The sequence below is a fragment of the Tyto alba genome, unplaced genomic scaffold, assembly GCF_018691265.1.
Source record: "Tyto alba isolate M040663 unplaced genomic scaffold, T.alba_DEE_v4.0 Super-Scaffold_21, whole genome shotgun sequence".
Taxonomy (NCBI): Eukaryota; Metazoa; Chordata; class Aves; order Strigiformes; family Tytonidae; genus Tyto; species Tyto alba.
The window spans coordinates 18,857,675-18,873,170 of NW_024881295.1; the positions used below are offsets into that span (position 1 = coordinate 18,857,675).

Consider the following 15,496-nt stretch of genomic DNA (forward strand, 5'->3'; position numbering starts at 1 on the left):
GGGGGCACACAATGCTGGCAACAAAATTCTTAAGGCTGCGTAATGTTTGTACATTAAAGGTTAGTTTTCAGCTGTTCCTGGTTTTGCTGGACTTTAATATTAAGGCTCTGTGTGTGCATGTGTAAACCAAGTAGGATCCAAGTCTGAATATTTACTTGAGGGACTGGGGTTGCGTTGAAATGATTGCTTCAGGCCAACCTAAGTAAGGGCTGCTGCTGAGAGGAGATGTTGTGTCCCCTTGAGCTGTATTGCTGACTGTCCTCTTGTGCCAGCAGTAGTTCTGGGGTGGCCATGAGGTCAAACCGATCTAAAATATAGTCCAGCTTTCAGCTGCATCATTTCTGCTGCTCATCTCACTGTTTGGTTGAACAAGTGCTGGTGTTGGTACAGGGGAAGGAGTAGCCAGAAGCAGGAGCTGGAGCCAGTGGTGGTGAAGAGGGAGGAGGAGTGGCAGACCACAGAGCTCTGCATCTGCTTTGGCTTAAAGTGATCATGAGTGATAACGTTAAACAGGAGAAGTGCCTTGATAAAGTTGTGTGTGTAAAATATGTTCCTATTCTGACTCCAGCAGTATCTTGTTTTCATAAATAAAGGTACCGTTTCATAAACAACAAGATATTTATGAAATAAATAAAGGTACTATTTTGATGGATATCTCCAGCCTTGGCCTGAACAGTTGACAGCAGCAGTGCCCCTTAGTGAGCTGCAGTTGGGGAAGTGGAGATCTTGAAGTGTATTAGCTGTCAAATCTGCAGGCTAAATAGTGTTCAGAAAGCTCCAAGGCTTCACACTTTCACCCTCATTGCAAAGTTATGAGTGATCTGAATGTAGGTTTATAAGTTATGTGCAGTTGCCCACCTGACTTGTGCATTGTACTGATCCTGCAGGAGCTACTCTTTCTTAAATTTGTTTCTGAATTGCGGATTCCCCAACTGGAGTATAAAGTGCTGCACTATGGTAAGGGATTTTGTAGGAGAGGGAAATACGGCCTGTCAGCTCTTTGATGGAGACAAGGAAGACTTGCTGGTACAAACCCCTGTACCATCACCTTGGCCTGTCTGAGAGCTTTCAGCACTCCCACCTCCATAGGACAGACAGAAATGGCACTCAAGGTGGCTTTATTAGGCACTGAGGAATGCGTGGGGCAGAGGTCCCACTGCTGTAGTACAGTACAACTTTTTGTGTATGGAGAGATACCCGTGGAAAACAGAACTAAAGAATTTCTGCCTGAACTCACAGATGTCTGAGAAGCTTCTGTATGTGGCGGGCCTCGCTAGGTTATCTGCATCATTATGGGACCAGCCACCTTTGTGATCTTGCGAGATCTCTTGCCAACAGAATGAAGTGGAAGAGGAAAAGATGCCACGTTGCAGCCGTGGGTGTCTTGCATGTGTTGTGATCCCAGTACTGGTGCTTTGGTAGCGTAGGTTGTTCCCTCCGTGGACCTCTGCAAGTCGCCATGTTTGCAGAGGCAGCTTCTTGGTGTAGGGCTACTTCGGTGTTTAAAAGGAAAAAGAAGCTTCTGGGGAATAAAGCATAATACTTGAAAAAAATATTGTTGGAATCCACAAAATTGAAGAATCTTTAAGCAGCGTTGAGCAATAGCTGTGGTGTCTCTTTCCACTGCTGTTGTAAGAGTGGCATGATATGATCTATGTTATGCTATGCTGTGATATGATATGATGGATTTTGCCATGGAGGAGGGAGATGGATTAGATCAGAGGGTCCAGACTCTGCAGACCAGTTGTTGTTCAGAAGATATCAGAGGATCACTTTATGAAATGGTTGAATGGGGCTTGGTTTTGCTTTTTTTGGAAATGTGCAGTGAAAACCCCAATCATGCTTGCATTTCTACTAGTACAAACAAGCAAAGGTAAAACGCTGGCAAATGATAACAATAAATTGAAGTGTCTAAACTCTACCCTAATAATTTTGTTAAAAATGAAAATAATTATGACAACGCTACAATAAAAGATAAATGGGTTTTCCTCCTTTGACTTGCTCCTCCTCACAAAAATATGGACTTTTTAGATTCCAAGATGAATAAATATTGACCTAAGTGAGATTTCAAGGTTCTTCATACTATTATTTTAAGTTTTTGATTGCGTTTACAGAACCAATTGCTTTCATAGCTAAAAACAAAAGTGCATGGTTTAGGCTTGTGTAATCACATTCTAATAAGTGCTTTTATTACAGTTTCCATTGTTTGAATATGTTTTGCTTTATATTTTCTTCCTGTTTTCTTACCAATAGCAGCATATTGATCCTCTTAATCAGAATAAATCCATTCTGCTAGGAAGAAATGTAGTAGAAGAGTAAGCTGACTTTGTGCTTTGCTCCTTTTTTAAATACATACAATAGGAGCCCTTTCCTACAAGAAAGTTGCAATACATCTAGCTAATTTTTGGATGCTACCTTTGTAATAAAATAAACTTTTTGAATGTATAGCATTTTGTGAATACTTTGAATACAGAAATAGAATGGTTGAACAAAAATGCTGGTTTTTCTCTAGTTCTTCTATTGAACAAGCACATTGATAATTCAGATACAATCTCTAACAGACTTTTTCTAATCTTTCTATAGAAGAGCTTAGGCTAGTCATGATGGAAGTCTTTTTTTTTTAAGTCCAGCTCTTCAAGGTTTAAACAACACAATACATTTCAGTGAAAGGCAAAGTGTATTTTTAGGATGAGACACTCTTAAAGTGAAGACAAGTTTTCTAGTTTTCTCTGTCGAGAAGTGTTAGCCCTTAATAAATATTTTCATAGTCATTCTACCTTACTTTTAATTTTGTTTCTAACTCTTTAGTTTTTGTATGTATTTGTTTTCCAGGCAGCAGCATCTGTCCAAAGTCCTTAATATTGTCTAGATCTTGTACAACGAGTGCCACAACCAGGCTAGTTGAGCAGAATGTACACAATGAAGTGGCTCAGGGAATAAATGGAAGTGTGCCAGTCAAACAGTCCCCACATTCAGCTTCAAATCCAAAGCCACAAGGTAAGTAGCCTCAAATGTTTTTGTTAGGGAAGTTGTTCTTCATCTCAGACTTGGAGAAATAGAGCACCTTGAAAGAACTGTATTTGTCAGAAATAAAATAGTGAGGTAAAAGCTTACTACTGAAATGCAAATGTTCTGTAAATGCTTTGTGAATCTGTAATTTCTGGCAATGTTTTGCCCAAAAAGGTTCTCAGAAGGAAAGTTGATCTTACTAATATGTTACAAGCACGTAGGTCTAGCTATGCCTGTTATCTCAGATGTCTACTAATGTGCTGTGCACTTACCGACAGGCAGCAAGTGTTAAATTCGTTCTCTGCCCAAGAAGAAGCTAGCGGGTAGAGATGGGAGAACGTGTGTAAGCCCCTTGTTTGTATTAAACTATTGCCAGGGCTTATTTTTCAAAAGGATTACTGTATTTGAAATGGGGGGTTTTGATAGTATTTTTTGAGTGTTTGGCAGGCTGGCTGTAAGGCGGGGGTGGTGGGGAAGATATTCGGGGTCTTTGGGGTTCTAGAGGAGCTTGAGAGGAGCCCTCCTGCAGGAGTATGTGGAAAGATGGGGACTTCATGTTTGTGCAGTAAAAGCTGACCGGTAATGTTTGCAGAGTAGAAGTAGATTTCCGTTCTTTCTGTCCATAAATAGTATTTTCACTTTTAGAAGCTAAACAGGCCAACCTACAGGTTGACTTTATATATCTAAGCCTCAAACCATCTTTTTATGTGTTCTCCTCCGTAACAGTGATGATTCTGGTGAGGTTGATCGCAACAAAGTGTCAGTATATTCTGAAAATCTTGAATTCAAAGTGAACCCGGTCTGATGCGTTTTAAGAGTGACGTGCAATAGGAACTTCTTTCATCTCAAAAGAGAAGAAAAAAGAAGAGTTTAGAAGGCTGATATGATGATACTGCTCAGTGAATTGGATTCTGAGACACAGTGCTGATATGACAGAAACTAGAATTACTTATAGAAAACTAGATCACATCTAAATCATGTATAGGAACTGAAATCAGATAGACTCATCATATAGTGTCAATTAATGTAACAATTAATGGGAAAACGCATCTTGAAGAATTTTGCATCAGTCCTGAGTTCAACTTAGAGTTAAGGGGAGGAAGAAATGGATTGGAGTGTCAAGAAACTTTTATTTACTTAGGGAGAATGAAAGCAAAATAAGGCTGTATATTTTGGTATTGTTTGTTTTTATAGAACTTTTGCCAATATTGTTCACTAAACTAAGATGTTCTTATCAGTCATATGTAAACATGACTTGTCTGATTAGCCTTTCTGCACTAGTTCCTAGGTCTCTGAAATGTTCTCTGAAGCTAAGTTAACAAGAGAACGTGTGTTCCTCCTAAGAAAAATATTTTAGAAATCTGTTAATGGATAAACAGAAATGGGCAATCAATAAAAAGATTTTAAGTCTTTCAAAAACAAAGCCATCCCACTTATTATAAATATTAGCTGTTAGATAAATTGGGAGTTATATATTATTGGACCCTTTTCATTCAAGTAGTTACACAGCTGTTGTTGCTCTTTCCTAGCCATGACTTCTGTGTTTGTCAAAATTAATTGCTCCAAAATGTGGCATAGCCAGGAATAGCAGTGTAATCTAAGAAATGCAGCTGTGTAGACTATATTCAACAATACTATTGTAAATAGTATTTTGTCCCTGCTTTGTTCATGGGTCTATGTCTTTTTTTATTTCTATTAAATATGTGCACCATATTGAATTTCTAGTATATAGTATATCTTTTTGTAGTATATCTTTTTGATATAGTATATCTTTTTGGCCTTTTTATTTAATTGAAGCAAAACAGAATAGAATTAACAAGGTAAGCATTTTGGAGTCCAAATGATCCAAGCAAACTAAATTGCTCAAGTTTATTGGTTTAAGTGTAGTTGCTTTTTTTTTTTTTTTTTTTTGGAACAGCTTTTCATGTTACAGGTACAGAAACATTTCTGGTTGTGCCAGGCTATTTGGTTGTTGATGAACTAACTGCAAAATGACTTTCATCTAACCTACAAAAATATATATAGTTAAAATGAGAGACATAAAGTTGACTTTGGGGTACAGCTATTTTTAGTAAACTTAGGTTTAAGAGAGGAAATAGAACTTTAATATCAAGGAAAAATGTCCAAAATCTTACACTTGAAGTGAACCCTGGACTCTGAACCTGTTTCGTCTGTACTTGGTCTCTGAAAAGTAGTTTAAATATCTGGAAACAGGTCACTCAGGATAGCTAGAGCATGTGAATAAATTCCTGCAGAGAATCCAATATAAAATTCTTTCTTTTCAATTTCATTTTTTTTTCCACTGGCATTTTGAGGAGAAAACAAAACTAGCTGTCTGATACAGACAGTAAAAGAGCAATTTTTGTTCCCCAATAATTCCTTCTATCAACAGTTTAGGAATTCATATGTCAGGTTTCTGTGTTGAGTACAGTTTGATTCATGAAAATATTTGCAAATTTGGAACAAAGCCTGAAACTGACTGAAGACTGATGAGGGAGTTAAACAAAGAAATCGGGACTGAGGAGAAAAGCAGTCACAGTCTGTACCAGCTGTGAGACACGGTGCTTCTCCTTTGCATCAATGCAGTGCATTCTCTAATAAAGCAGACTAATCCAGACTGGACGTAGTCTGTCATAATAGCAAAATATGCTACTGAGTTCCAAGGCAAATATGATGCATGAGAGATGAAGCAAATGGTTAGATAATTTGAAGTTTGCCCTTACCTACAAATGTTTGGGCAGCAGTCTGAACCTAGCAGTAGCAGAATGCCCTTAGCGTGACATGTACAAATTGACCTGTTTTTTCTGTTCCCTGCTCTTTGAGCCTCTTGCATGAGTTTTATATGATGCCCAGTTACTAAATACTGGGCACTGAAACTGTTGCTTGTGCAGGCAGTTTTCTTGTAGGATGGAAAATATGTTCAAATGTCAACACTTATTCAAAGCAGTGAAGTGTCTTGTCAGTTCAAGACTGTGCATCAGTTGTTCATTTAGATTTTTCTAATGAGTGCTTAGGAGTACTTGTGAATCTCCTGCTGAGGCTGAAGAGGCATTTTTGTTTGGGTTGGAAATGATTTTCCACTGCAGAAGACGGCCTGGTTTGTGCCACTGTGTAATCATATGGAGACAAAGCGTTTAACACATAGACTTCAGCAGTCAGTTTTAGCTGACTATCTACTGTGTAACATCAATCCTGTCCTCCTTTCTCAGTTAATTCTAATATAGTCTGTGGTCTTGAAGGTATTCAGTGGCCTGGGCCCAGAAAAGCTGAAAGACCTTGGAAAGGTCTGGGATGTAGACTGTACTTCTCTGACAGATTAAACTTATACAATTAAAGGTGAATTGAACTGAAATGGAGAGCTGTTTCTAGCTAGACATCTTCAATCTCAGCAGTGCTTTAAGAAACCTGTAGCAATGTCTCTTTTATTAACAAAACTGCTAAATCCCAAACATCATCTCTAGGAATAAGACAGATGAGTAAACAAACCACATTTGATTGTTGTTGTAGTTCATAGTATATTATTGGAAGATACTTGTTCTGATGTGGTGTAAAAATGTGGAAATGTACATCCTAAAGAGGGAATGATTTTTTTCTCTTTCTGCTGAGTCTAGGTTACTAGTTATTTTGTACTGTTCGTGCAAGTGTAAGTCTTTGGTATCTATCCAGCTGTGCTCATTTGATCTTCCTGAGGGTGATGGAGCATGCAAGGAGGTGATGAAGGATGACTCAGCCAGGAGAACTGTAGTTGCTTACCAGAGGAACTTTTAATTGTGTGTTTTCACTGAATCAAAATGTAGAAACACTTTTGACCAGCGGGAGTTAAACACGTAGAAGGAAATTGAACACATAGTACTTTTCTGAGAGAAGAGATAAATGATCGTTGCTAATACACTTCAGAGTCAGCAGAGGTGGTTGCACCTTTTGAGCCATTTGTAGCACTACCTCTCATTTCCTTACACATATATACAAAGTTGAATGCACAGCTAGGCACTGCTGCTTAAATCCTGACTGGGTATTTTGGCTAGTGTTACACAGTAGCAGCTACCTGAGTATGCTAAACGTTTTCTTTGGGCAGCATATGCAGCTCGTATCTCCTAATGAGCTCAAAATTCTACAGTATAGAGACAAGAGTATTTATAGACTCAAACAGAGCTCTGTATTATGCAGGGCATTACAATGGGCCAGTGTCTTCTCTCTTTTTTTTTTCTTTTAAGATCCTTAGATCCTTGCTGTGTACACATTGAAAAGTAATCTGATTAAAACAAAACACTACAGAAGTATATTGGGGAGAGAATTAATGGAATTTGTTTTCCCTAATCCCTGTTAACAAGGTTGACCTTACAGGAAGGTTTGCGGGTTTTTTTACACTACTGATTCTCTTCTTTTCATTGATCTCGTGACCGTCCTTTTTCCATTGCTTTATTTCTAAAACTTACAGTAACTACAGCAGCAGCTGATTAGGAGAAATGCTGTCTGTTAGATGGTAATAGGGAGTAAAGAAGAAAATATCTTTCATTAGAGACTTGGTGTGGCTATTTGGTTTGTGACTCTCCCATGAAGATATTACAGGGATTTTCGGTAAACTGGGGCCATCCAGTTTGATCAGAGATTCCTTGTGCTTGCCCTACTGAAATGCTGCTAAACTGTTTTTTTTTCAGTAATAGCTGCAAAAGTGTGTGACACCTCCACAGAATGTCCTAGAATTAGATTTTTGTCCCAGTGGATCCAGTATGAAAATAGCTTCCAACTAATTCCTTCTGTTTTATCAGTAGGCATTAATTCCCTCAAGTTTAGTAGTTTTAATATATCCTTGTGAGGATATTAACATTTTATGAGATGTACAAAAGGATTGAAGAGATGTACAAGTCCTTTCAATAAGAGAATTCATAGGACTACGGGTTATACAAAATCCATTGCCAGAGCTAGAAGTGTTTCCACAAGCTACCGTAGTGCTGGTCAGTAAATCCACCCCGCGTCCCCTTTCCCTTCTGTCTCCTCCCTAAGGGAATGGCAGTGCCCACGCTCAATAATGTGTCCTGCTTTTTCCCAGCCCGCTTGTGCTGCCTTTTTCAGCTGTCCCATTGCCTTTGTCAGTGCAGCAAGCCGTTCAAGGCTTGGACAATTATCTGACGCTCGTTGGCCTAATTCTGCCAGACCTGCTCCAAACTCCCTGAGAAGAGGAAATATAGGGAAAGCTGCTTCACTGCACTGCAGCTGCGGCTGAGCAAATGTGTGGGGCTTCTCAGGAGAGGCCTCAGTTACTACAGGTACTCAAGCAGTTACACAATTTAACAGTCTGCTCATTTCAGGATTTCATTGCAACTATTTGAAAATTGCAATATTTTAAGTTATCCTTTCTGCACTGCATCCTTCCCCAAACTTGCTTTTTTGCTTGTGCTTGAGGGGACAGAAGATACACCTATACACAGTAAAAGCATCTGATCTACAGTAATTCTCTTCCTTCTCCCTCCAATTATTCAATTTATCAGCATTTGTAGTTGATACGGTTGAAGTCTAAAGCTTTTTGTGATACATTCATTTCTTCACAGAGTCCCTCACCGTACTTTTCAGACTGCAGCAATCACTACAATCTCACTGAAGTGCAATTAGGTTATTGGAAGCACAGATAAATATTACCTCCTATACATTTAATGCAAGGAAGAGATGGAAAGTCATCCTTAATCAAGTGTTCCTTCAAGTTTATCATGGTCTGTGATAGTATAGTTGCAGGAATTTTTTCAGCATCACTTTCAAATGTCAGTTGATGGGAATTAAGCTAATTCCTGTGTTACACAGGTTTCCCAGGGTAAGTCGGTAAGCTATTCTAGATGATGCAAGGAACATTGCTTTTTCACATCCGTCTATTGTGTATCCTGTACTCCTGCTGATTTGTCTACCGTAAGAGTCGCACGCGGTTCCTGATGCCGATTCCTGCCCTCCCTCCCTTCGTGTTGGCTCCCTGGCAGGTCTGTGTAGTTACTGGAGGGTCGGTGCCTGTGGCACACTGGAGCGTGGTCCCTGTGGTGTGCTGGCTGAGCCCCTGGGGCTGCTGGTTCCACTGGCAGGGCATTGCCTCCTCCTGCTGATTTATGCCTGCCTTTTATTTAAGGGCAGAGATAGTCTTTATTTTTCAATTTCTTATCAACTGCTTTCACTTCTCCCCACAGCATGCTTAGGGAGTTTATGTGGGAATGCCTCGAGTTGTGTTCTTGGGAATTAAGGACCTTGCCATTAAGTGTCTCTTTTTTTATGGAGCCGGAGGTGCATTGCTCTGATAGTGGAACACATTTGGGCCCTGTCTGTGAAGTACTTTTGCTGTCCACAAATGCTGCGGAGTCGCTTAAAGGGATAAAAGTTAATTTCAAGATCCCTGCCGCCTGTGACTTTAGCTGCTTTATACATCACCTTGTCTTTTGTGTTCTAGTCACCGCTGTACTGAACAGCAGCTGATCATTAACAATCTAATTAGAAGGATTTACAGTAGGGATGGGAAAAAAGCAAGAAGAATAAAAAGTATTTTTAGGGGGCCAAGTTTTCAGCAGTATAAATAGACAACGGTTCAGTGAGTAAAGGAAGCTCAAAGCTGAAGGCAAAAACCTTTTCCACTGACTATTATTATTGAGGTTGTGAGGGAGAAGGTAAATCATGAGAACACCAGAGTTTTGGGGCAGCAATTTAAATCTCTCTTGAGCTCCACAGCGCAGCTAGATCCTTTGACTATGCTTAATTCTTTTTTTATGATAGAACCAGCATTTATGGAGGCCACATAGGTGTTTACTACAGTACGCTATAAAAAACAAACAAACAAGAAACCCCCCTAATTTTCTAGCTTGTTAAAGTAGCATGTGGTTTGCTTTTATCTAAGAAATATAACAAATTGCCTGATACCAGACAGTGCATAAAAAATGATGTGAAGTCTCTGTATTCATAAAGCAACTTTATGGTTAAGTAAAGCCAAGAGCATCTCTTCTTTATTACTGTAGCAAGTTCTTATGCAAAAATCTCATATGTGTTCTGGCAGTTCAGAGAAACAGTTCCTGAGTGATTGACTGTTGTTGTTGTTTGCAGTGCCTCCAAAGCCAATTCATCTGCAGAAGGTGTCACCTGTTACATACCAAACCCCTAGGCATAAAGCTTTATCAAATCAGAAACCAAGAATGGAGGAAGAGACACCCACCCCTGTTTCTAGTGTCACAAAGGAAAAGTCCAGTAAAGTGTCAGATCTCATCAATCGTTTTGAGGGAGGCAGGTATGTAACAGAATTGGAATTGGTTTGTAACTCTTGTGTGTGGATTGTTGGAACTTGTACCTGTGAAGAAGAATGTTGATACCATGGGGGTGCTCAAATCCATCCCTGCCAGAGGAGTTGGTGGCAAAACTGTACATGTTTTGAAATGGTGTAAGCCATTTGTATATTTGGCCTGTACAAGGTGTGCTTTTTCATAAGGCGCTAGTCTTAATTTTTCTTAAAAGAAAAAAAAAAAAAAAAAGAAAGAAACAAACAAACTTGTAGCATTTTTAAAACATCCTGAAAAATGTCATCAATTTGAAATAAGTGCTGATTTTAGAATGAAACATTGGAGCTAATATTAACTTCTTTTGTTTTTGCAGAACAAAAATATTTACAAGTAGAAAAACCTGAAATCATGATTTTTCCTTTTACACTGTCTTAACCTCTTTAGATCATTCATGTGAAGAGAGTGAACTGTACAAGTTACTTGTGTTGATATAGCATACATTGTCTAAACTGTTTGCTTTGATGATTTTGGTGGAATAGCTAGCTTCATGTTCTTGAGTTTTGGTACTGCCCTCTATGGGAAGCATTCGGAACTTCCAGATACAAAAGCCACAATGAACTCTGTTTTCACAAAATAATGTTACTTGTGCGTCTTTAATTAGATGTACGTGACAAACATAAGCACTGAAACAGAATTTCAGAATATAACTGCTCTGTATAAAGAGAGCGGCACTCCAGAAAGCCCATGACAGAGGAACGGCTCAAGAAACAGGCCAGTGACAGTTGAGCATTGCAAGTTTTGGACGTGGTTTTCTTCTTTTTCCTCAGGATACTGATGTTCTGAAGGGATGCCCCCCACGGGAACGAATGCATGATGTATAACAGAGTGTGTTCTTTTGAGGAGCCAGAGTATTCAGACTCTCATTGAAAGAATTTCCCCTCAAGATGGGGAAAATGTAATCCTTTACACAGAAGCAGCTGAGCATTGCAGAAGTACGTTTGTCTAGTGGAATAGAAATAATTTCAGAGCTTCATCTGCAAGAAACTTCTGTCATTAGGCAGAGACTTAATTGCTCATGACAGCTGCTCAAAGATGGGAAAAAGAAATTACTGCATCACTGGAGGTCCTGTGAATTCTTCTAGCACAGGCTTCTAGTCCTGTTCTCGCTTTGTTTCTAAGTCTTCCTCCAGAGCACTGCCCAAGCCTTTTTAACAGTGTAGTATCCTTAGAAAAACAATTTTATCCTTTCTGGGAGGAAGCTCCTCAGATCATTGTGTCTTACACCAATGAGCCCTACATTTCTTCCTCCTAGACATGCCTGCTGCATTATACAGGGACTTCTTCGATATTATGCAATTAAAGCAAGCTATAAAGAAAGCAATGAACACTTTCTTATTTGTAGACTTTTTAAAATAGGGACGTTTTGTTTTGAGGACTAGGGGAAGGTGGATTGCTTTTTGGCCAACATCATTCATTAAATATACCCAATAATAGCTCTCCAATGGTTAAATTATCAATGCTATGATACCTGCTTATGAGAAACTTTCATAATTAACATGCCAAGTTCTTGAATATCCTGCTATGGCCTTGGAAGCAATTTCTGTTTTTTAAATGAGCTCAACTCACAAAATGTGTCTTCCATGAAGGCAAACTTCACTTGTAGTTATTGGTCTTCAAATGACTAGGTGTAGCATGTTCATGAACTGCAAACTGTGAATGTCAGTTATGATAACTTATTTTCGTTAGTCTGTACAGCCCACAGACATGTAGTTATGGCAAAAAGTTAAACCTCTTTGCTGTGTGCATGCAATTGAAAAATGTAAATTAGTCCTATGTCGGAGTTAAGTTTATTTTTAAAGAAAGGCATTATCTTTTCAGAACTAACGGAAAACTGATTTAAATTTTTTTGTTTTATGATGGAAGGTGACAAAGCTAGTGTAAGATATTCTTTGAGCCTTGTGTGTGAAAGTGCAGAATATGTTTGCAATATTTGTGTAAACTGTCCTATAAATAAGGAGTAAAAATACAGTTTATAAGCAGCCTTCATCTTTTCAGAAGATTATTGGTCCATACTAGAACAGTATGTTAGAGGACAGTCATAGGATCATTTTGCAAGTTGAATATTGCTTATTAAATGTACTTCAGACAAAAATGTATTATTTTTATTTTCTTTTAAACTAAAATGAAGACAAGAACTTTTACAGATTAGGCTACCATCTATATTGGCCTAAAATTCAAAATCTCAACAGTAAAACAGAGAAGGAGATAGTTAAAGGTATGAACAAGGGTCAAAATGTTCTTAAAGTGGAGATAAAATATGGTGGGGAAAAAAACCTTCAGAAAAGATGCAGCATGTCAAAAGGACACTGCTAAATAAGGAATCAGGGGAAGAAATGGGATAAGAATGTAAAGCTCCTCCCATAATACGCTGAACTAAGGAAGGGGGTGCTAAATGTTCTTGGACACTTTTCCTTCATATTGTATAATTAAAGGGCAATTAAGGAACAGGCTGCTTGTTAGTTTAAGCATTGGGCTGGGATGTGGGAGACCATGAGTCTTTCTTCATTTCTGCCAATAATCTTCTGGGACACTTTGGGCAAGTTGCTTCATGTATCAGTGCCTCAGTTCCCTTGGCTGTTACATGAGCTGATGGTGCTGCCTTCCACTTTACAAATGAGATTCAAGACACATGAGGGTGTAATGAGTCAACATGGACGGTACTCTGGGTTTCCAGTAAGAGACACATGTCTGTGTGTGTTTCAACGGAATAATGCAATCCAAGTCTTGGTGGCCTGAACTTCCTAATATTAACACCGGAAAACATGGTTTGGGAGGAATATATTGTGCAACGCTCCTACTCTCCTTATCAGGGATTTTCTATAACACATTGCTTAACTTTTTTTCTCATCTGTGCTTTGTTTGGTGTTTTTAGCCCGTTAAATCCTAGTGATTTGAAGAAAGATTCCTCTGTTCTCCACATTTCTAAATCTCAAGGAAGATATGGGTCAACAGCATCACCTCAGCCAAAACTCCCCTCCCAGCACCCACTACAAAAACAGGGAAACAGTAATACCGACAAAACTCAGGTTGCACAGCTACACACAGCCAACGGAGTAGTAGCACAAGACCAGACGGAAGATGAGGACAGGAGGTTACCAGATCGTAGCTCTGCTCTGTCCACCCTGGTTCCAGATAATGCCATCAACAGCAGCTTGATAAACGGGGAAAGAGAAAGTACTTCCAGAGAGTCCTTGCAAAGTATGGCTGCCTGTGAAGGACAGATGCTCAACAGCTGCTACAGGACTCCAAGCAGTGATACACTGCTCCCATCTGAAAATGTAACTCTAGAAGCTAATACTAACGTGAAGGAAGAACCAACTGAGGAAATCAGCAAGCAGGATCAACCTGTAGAAACAAAGGTAAAAAGATAAATAGTTTCATTCTTGATATATTACTACTTTGTATATTTTCTCCAGGTTGTTTTTTTTTTTTTTTGTTATAAAAATAAGCTTCCAAGAGCAGGTCAGAAAGTTGAAAATCTTTTGGTTATTTTTTGTCTGAAAAAAAGACAGGGGGAAAAAAAAGTTTTGCGTGCCTTTCCCCTCTTTAGGTGCTGCCCCCCTTTTTCTTCCCCTCTCCTGTTTCCTTTTTCCCATTAGCTGAGGTTTAAAAAAAGTGAAGCTGAAATATGTGTACGTGCTTAGCACTGTGCTTCAACTGTGCCAGACTACAGGGAACATGTATCAGTGGTGTATATAAAAATTCCATATGTAGTAAACTGCAGCAACAGGGCTTCAGGCAGAACTATCGTGTGAATCCTTAACTTGGATGTAGTTGTCAAGTCAAAGCTGGAAGGGCAGTGGCAGTCTGATAGCTATCACATAGACGCAAGGTTCAGAGTATACTAAATATATGTCTCGTTAGCAAGGAGAACTTATGATGAATTTGAGTTTCCTCATAAGGAAGGTTCTAAATAATTAAGGGAAATAAGTGGGTGGAAGAAAATCTGTCTTGGGAAATTAATTGCTGAAAAATTATGCATATTTCCACTTCTAAAAGTTTGATTATGCAGTTTGCCTTCTCACACTGCAGCATTGGTGGCCAGTGAACTTCATTAACAGTTCTGGCCCAGCCATGCCATGTGTTGGCCATGTGCAGAGCCAAACAGCTGAGCACCGATAAAGCTCATCACTGCTTGTCAGGAGTACACCTGCATCAGTTAACTACAGACCTCTCCCAGCCCTTGAGTCTGGCTAGCTAGGGGTCACAGACATACACTCTTGAGGGTAAATTCAGTGTCTGGGAAAGGTGGGTCTCAAATTTTCATGTATTGTAGGACAAAATATCCTAGGCAATTACAAGAAAGCGCTGCGGTGTGTGGGTTTTCCTGTTTGTTTTAGGGGTTACTTTGGCCAGTAACGAGTGAATGTTATGATTCCCATCTAAACATAAGCCTGGTCGCAGTCCAAGGCACCTTAACCTGCCACACCTCTCATTATATTTCTATCTCCTGTTCAGTAATGCCTGTTTCCCCTCTCTGTGCCAATAAAGTGCTGAGTGCTCAGTGGGCAATGATGTTAAGCTTGAATTCAAGCCATGCAGTAAGGTGCTGGCAGCATTTTCAGAAAAAAAAAAAAAAAACAGAAATGGGAGGCAGTGCTGTTGTAAAGTCCAGGAAGGAACTGGGCAAATGCTAATGGCAGCAGTGTCATCAAAATCTGCCTTTGAGCTGCTGGGACCAACACGTGTGATCTGTCCTATATTGACCAAGAGTCAGATGTGACTGCTGTTGGATTTATTGTTTGCTGGTGCTTGAAGGGTAAACCAAAATGGAACAAACCGATGCAGGATGACTCTTAAGTTAGCATCGGTGAAGAACTGAATCTGTAAAACTGAACTGGGTCACAGCAGCACTTCCTGAGATACCAGCTCGCTTGCGGTACAAGGACATCCCCTTTAGTTTGGTGAGATTAAGAAGCATGTCTACCACTGAATGATTAAGGGCCACGCTTCCTAAAATCAAAGACTGATCTAGTTTGGTTTAATGCAACCTATAGATTGAAATCAGCCCCGTGGAGGTCTGAGCAGCTGCTGCCATGCTGTCTGGGATAGGGGGAGGGTGATGAGGAGCAGGAGAGGTCTGGTAGAGCTTTAAGCTCTTTCTTCAATCCAAGCAGGCATTGGGAAGGAGTAAGAGCATTTAGACAGTCTGATTTTGCTAAGCGCCCGCTTAGTCACTAAAGGATCTT

General features: G+C 39.5%; 1 protein-coding gene across 4 annotated transcripts in view; it reads left to right on the top strand.

Moving 5' to 3' along the window:
• The window catches only part of FGD4 (FYVE, RhoGEF and PH domain containing 4), a 116,013-nt gene that overhangs the window by 70,026 nt on the left and 30,491 nt on the right, over positions 1-15,496 (top strand). For all 4 annotated transcript variants that reach the window (XM_042795439.1, XM_032986324.2, XM_032986323.2 and 1 more), the window contains exons 2-4: positions 2,833-2,997; positions 10,078-10,258; positions 13,180-13,666. In XM_042795439.1, coding sequence (XP_042651373.1) covers positions 2,833-2,997; positions 10,078-10,258; positions 13,180-13,666 — 833 coding nt within the window. The remainder of the gene's footprint in view (positions 1-2,832; positions 2,998-10,077; positions 10,259-13,179; positions 13,667-15,496) is intronic.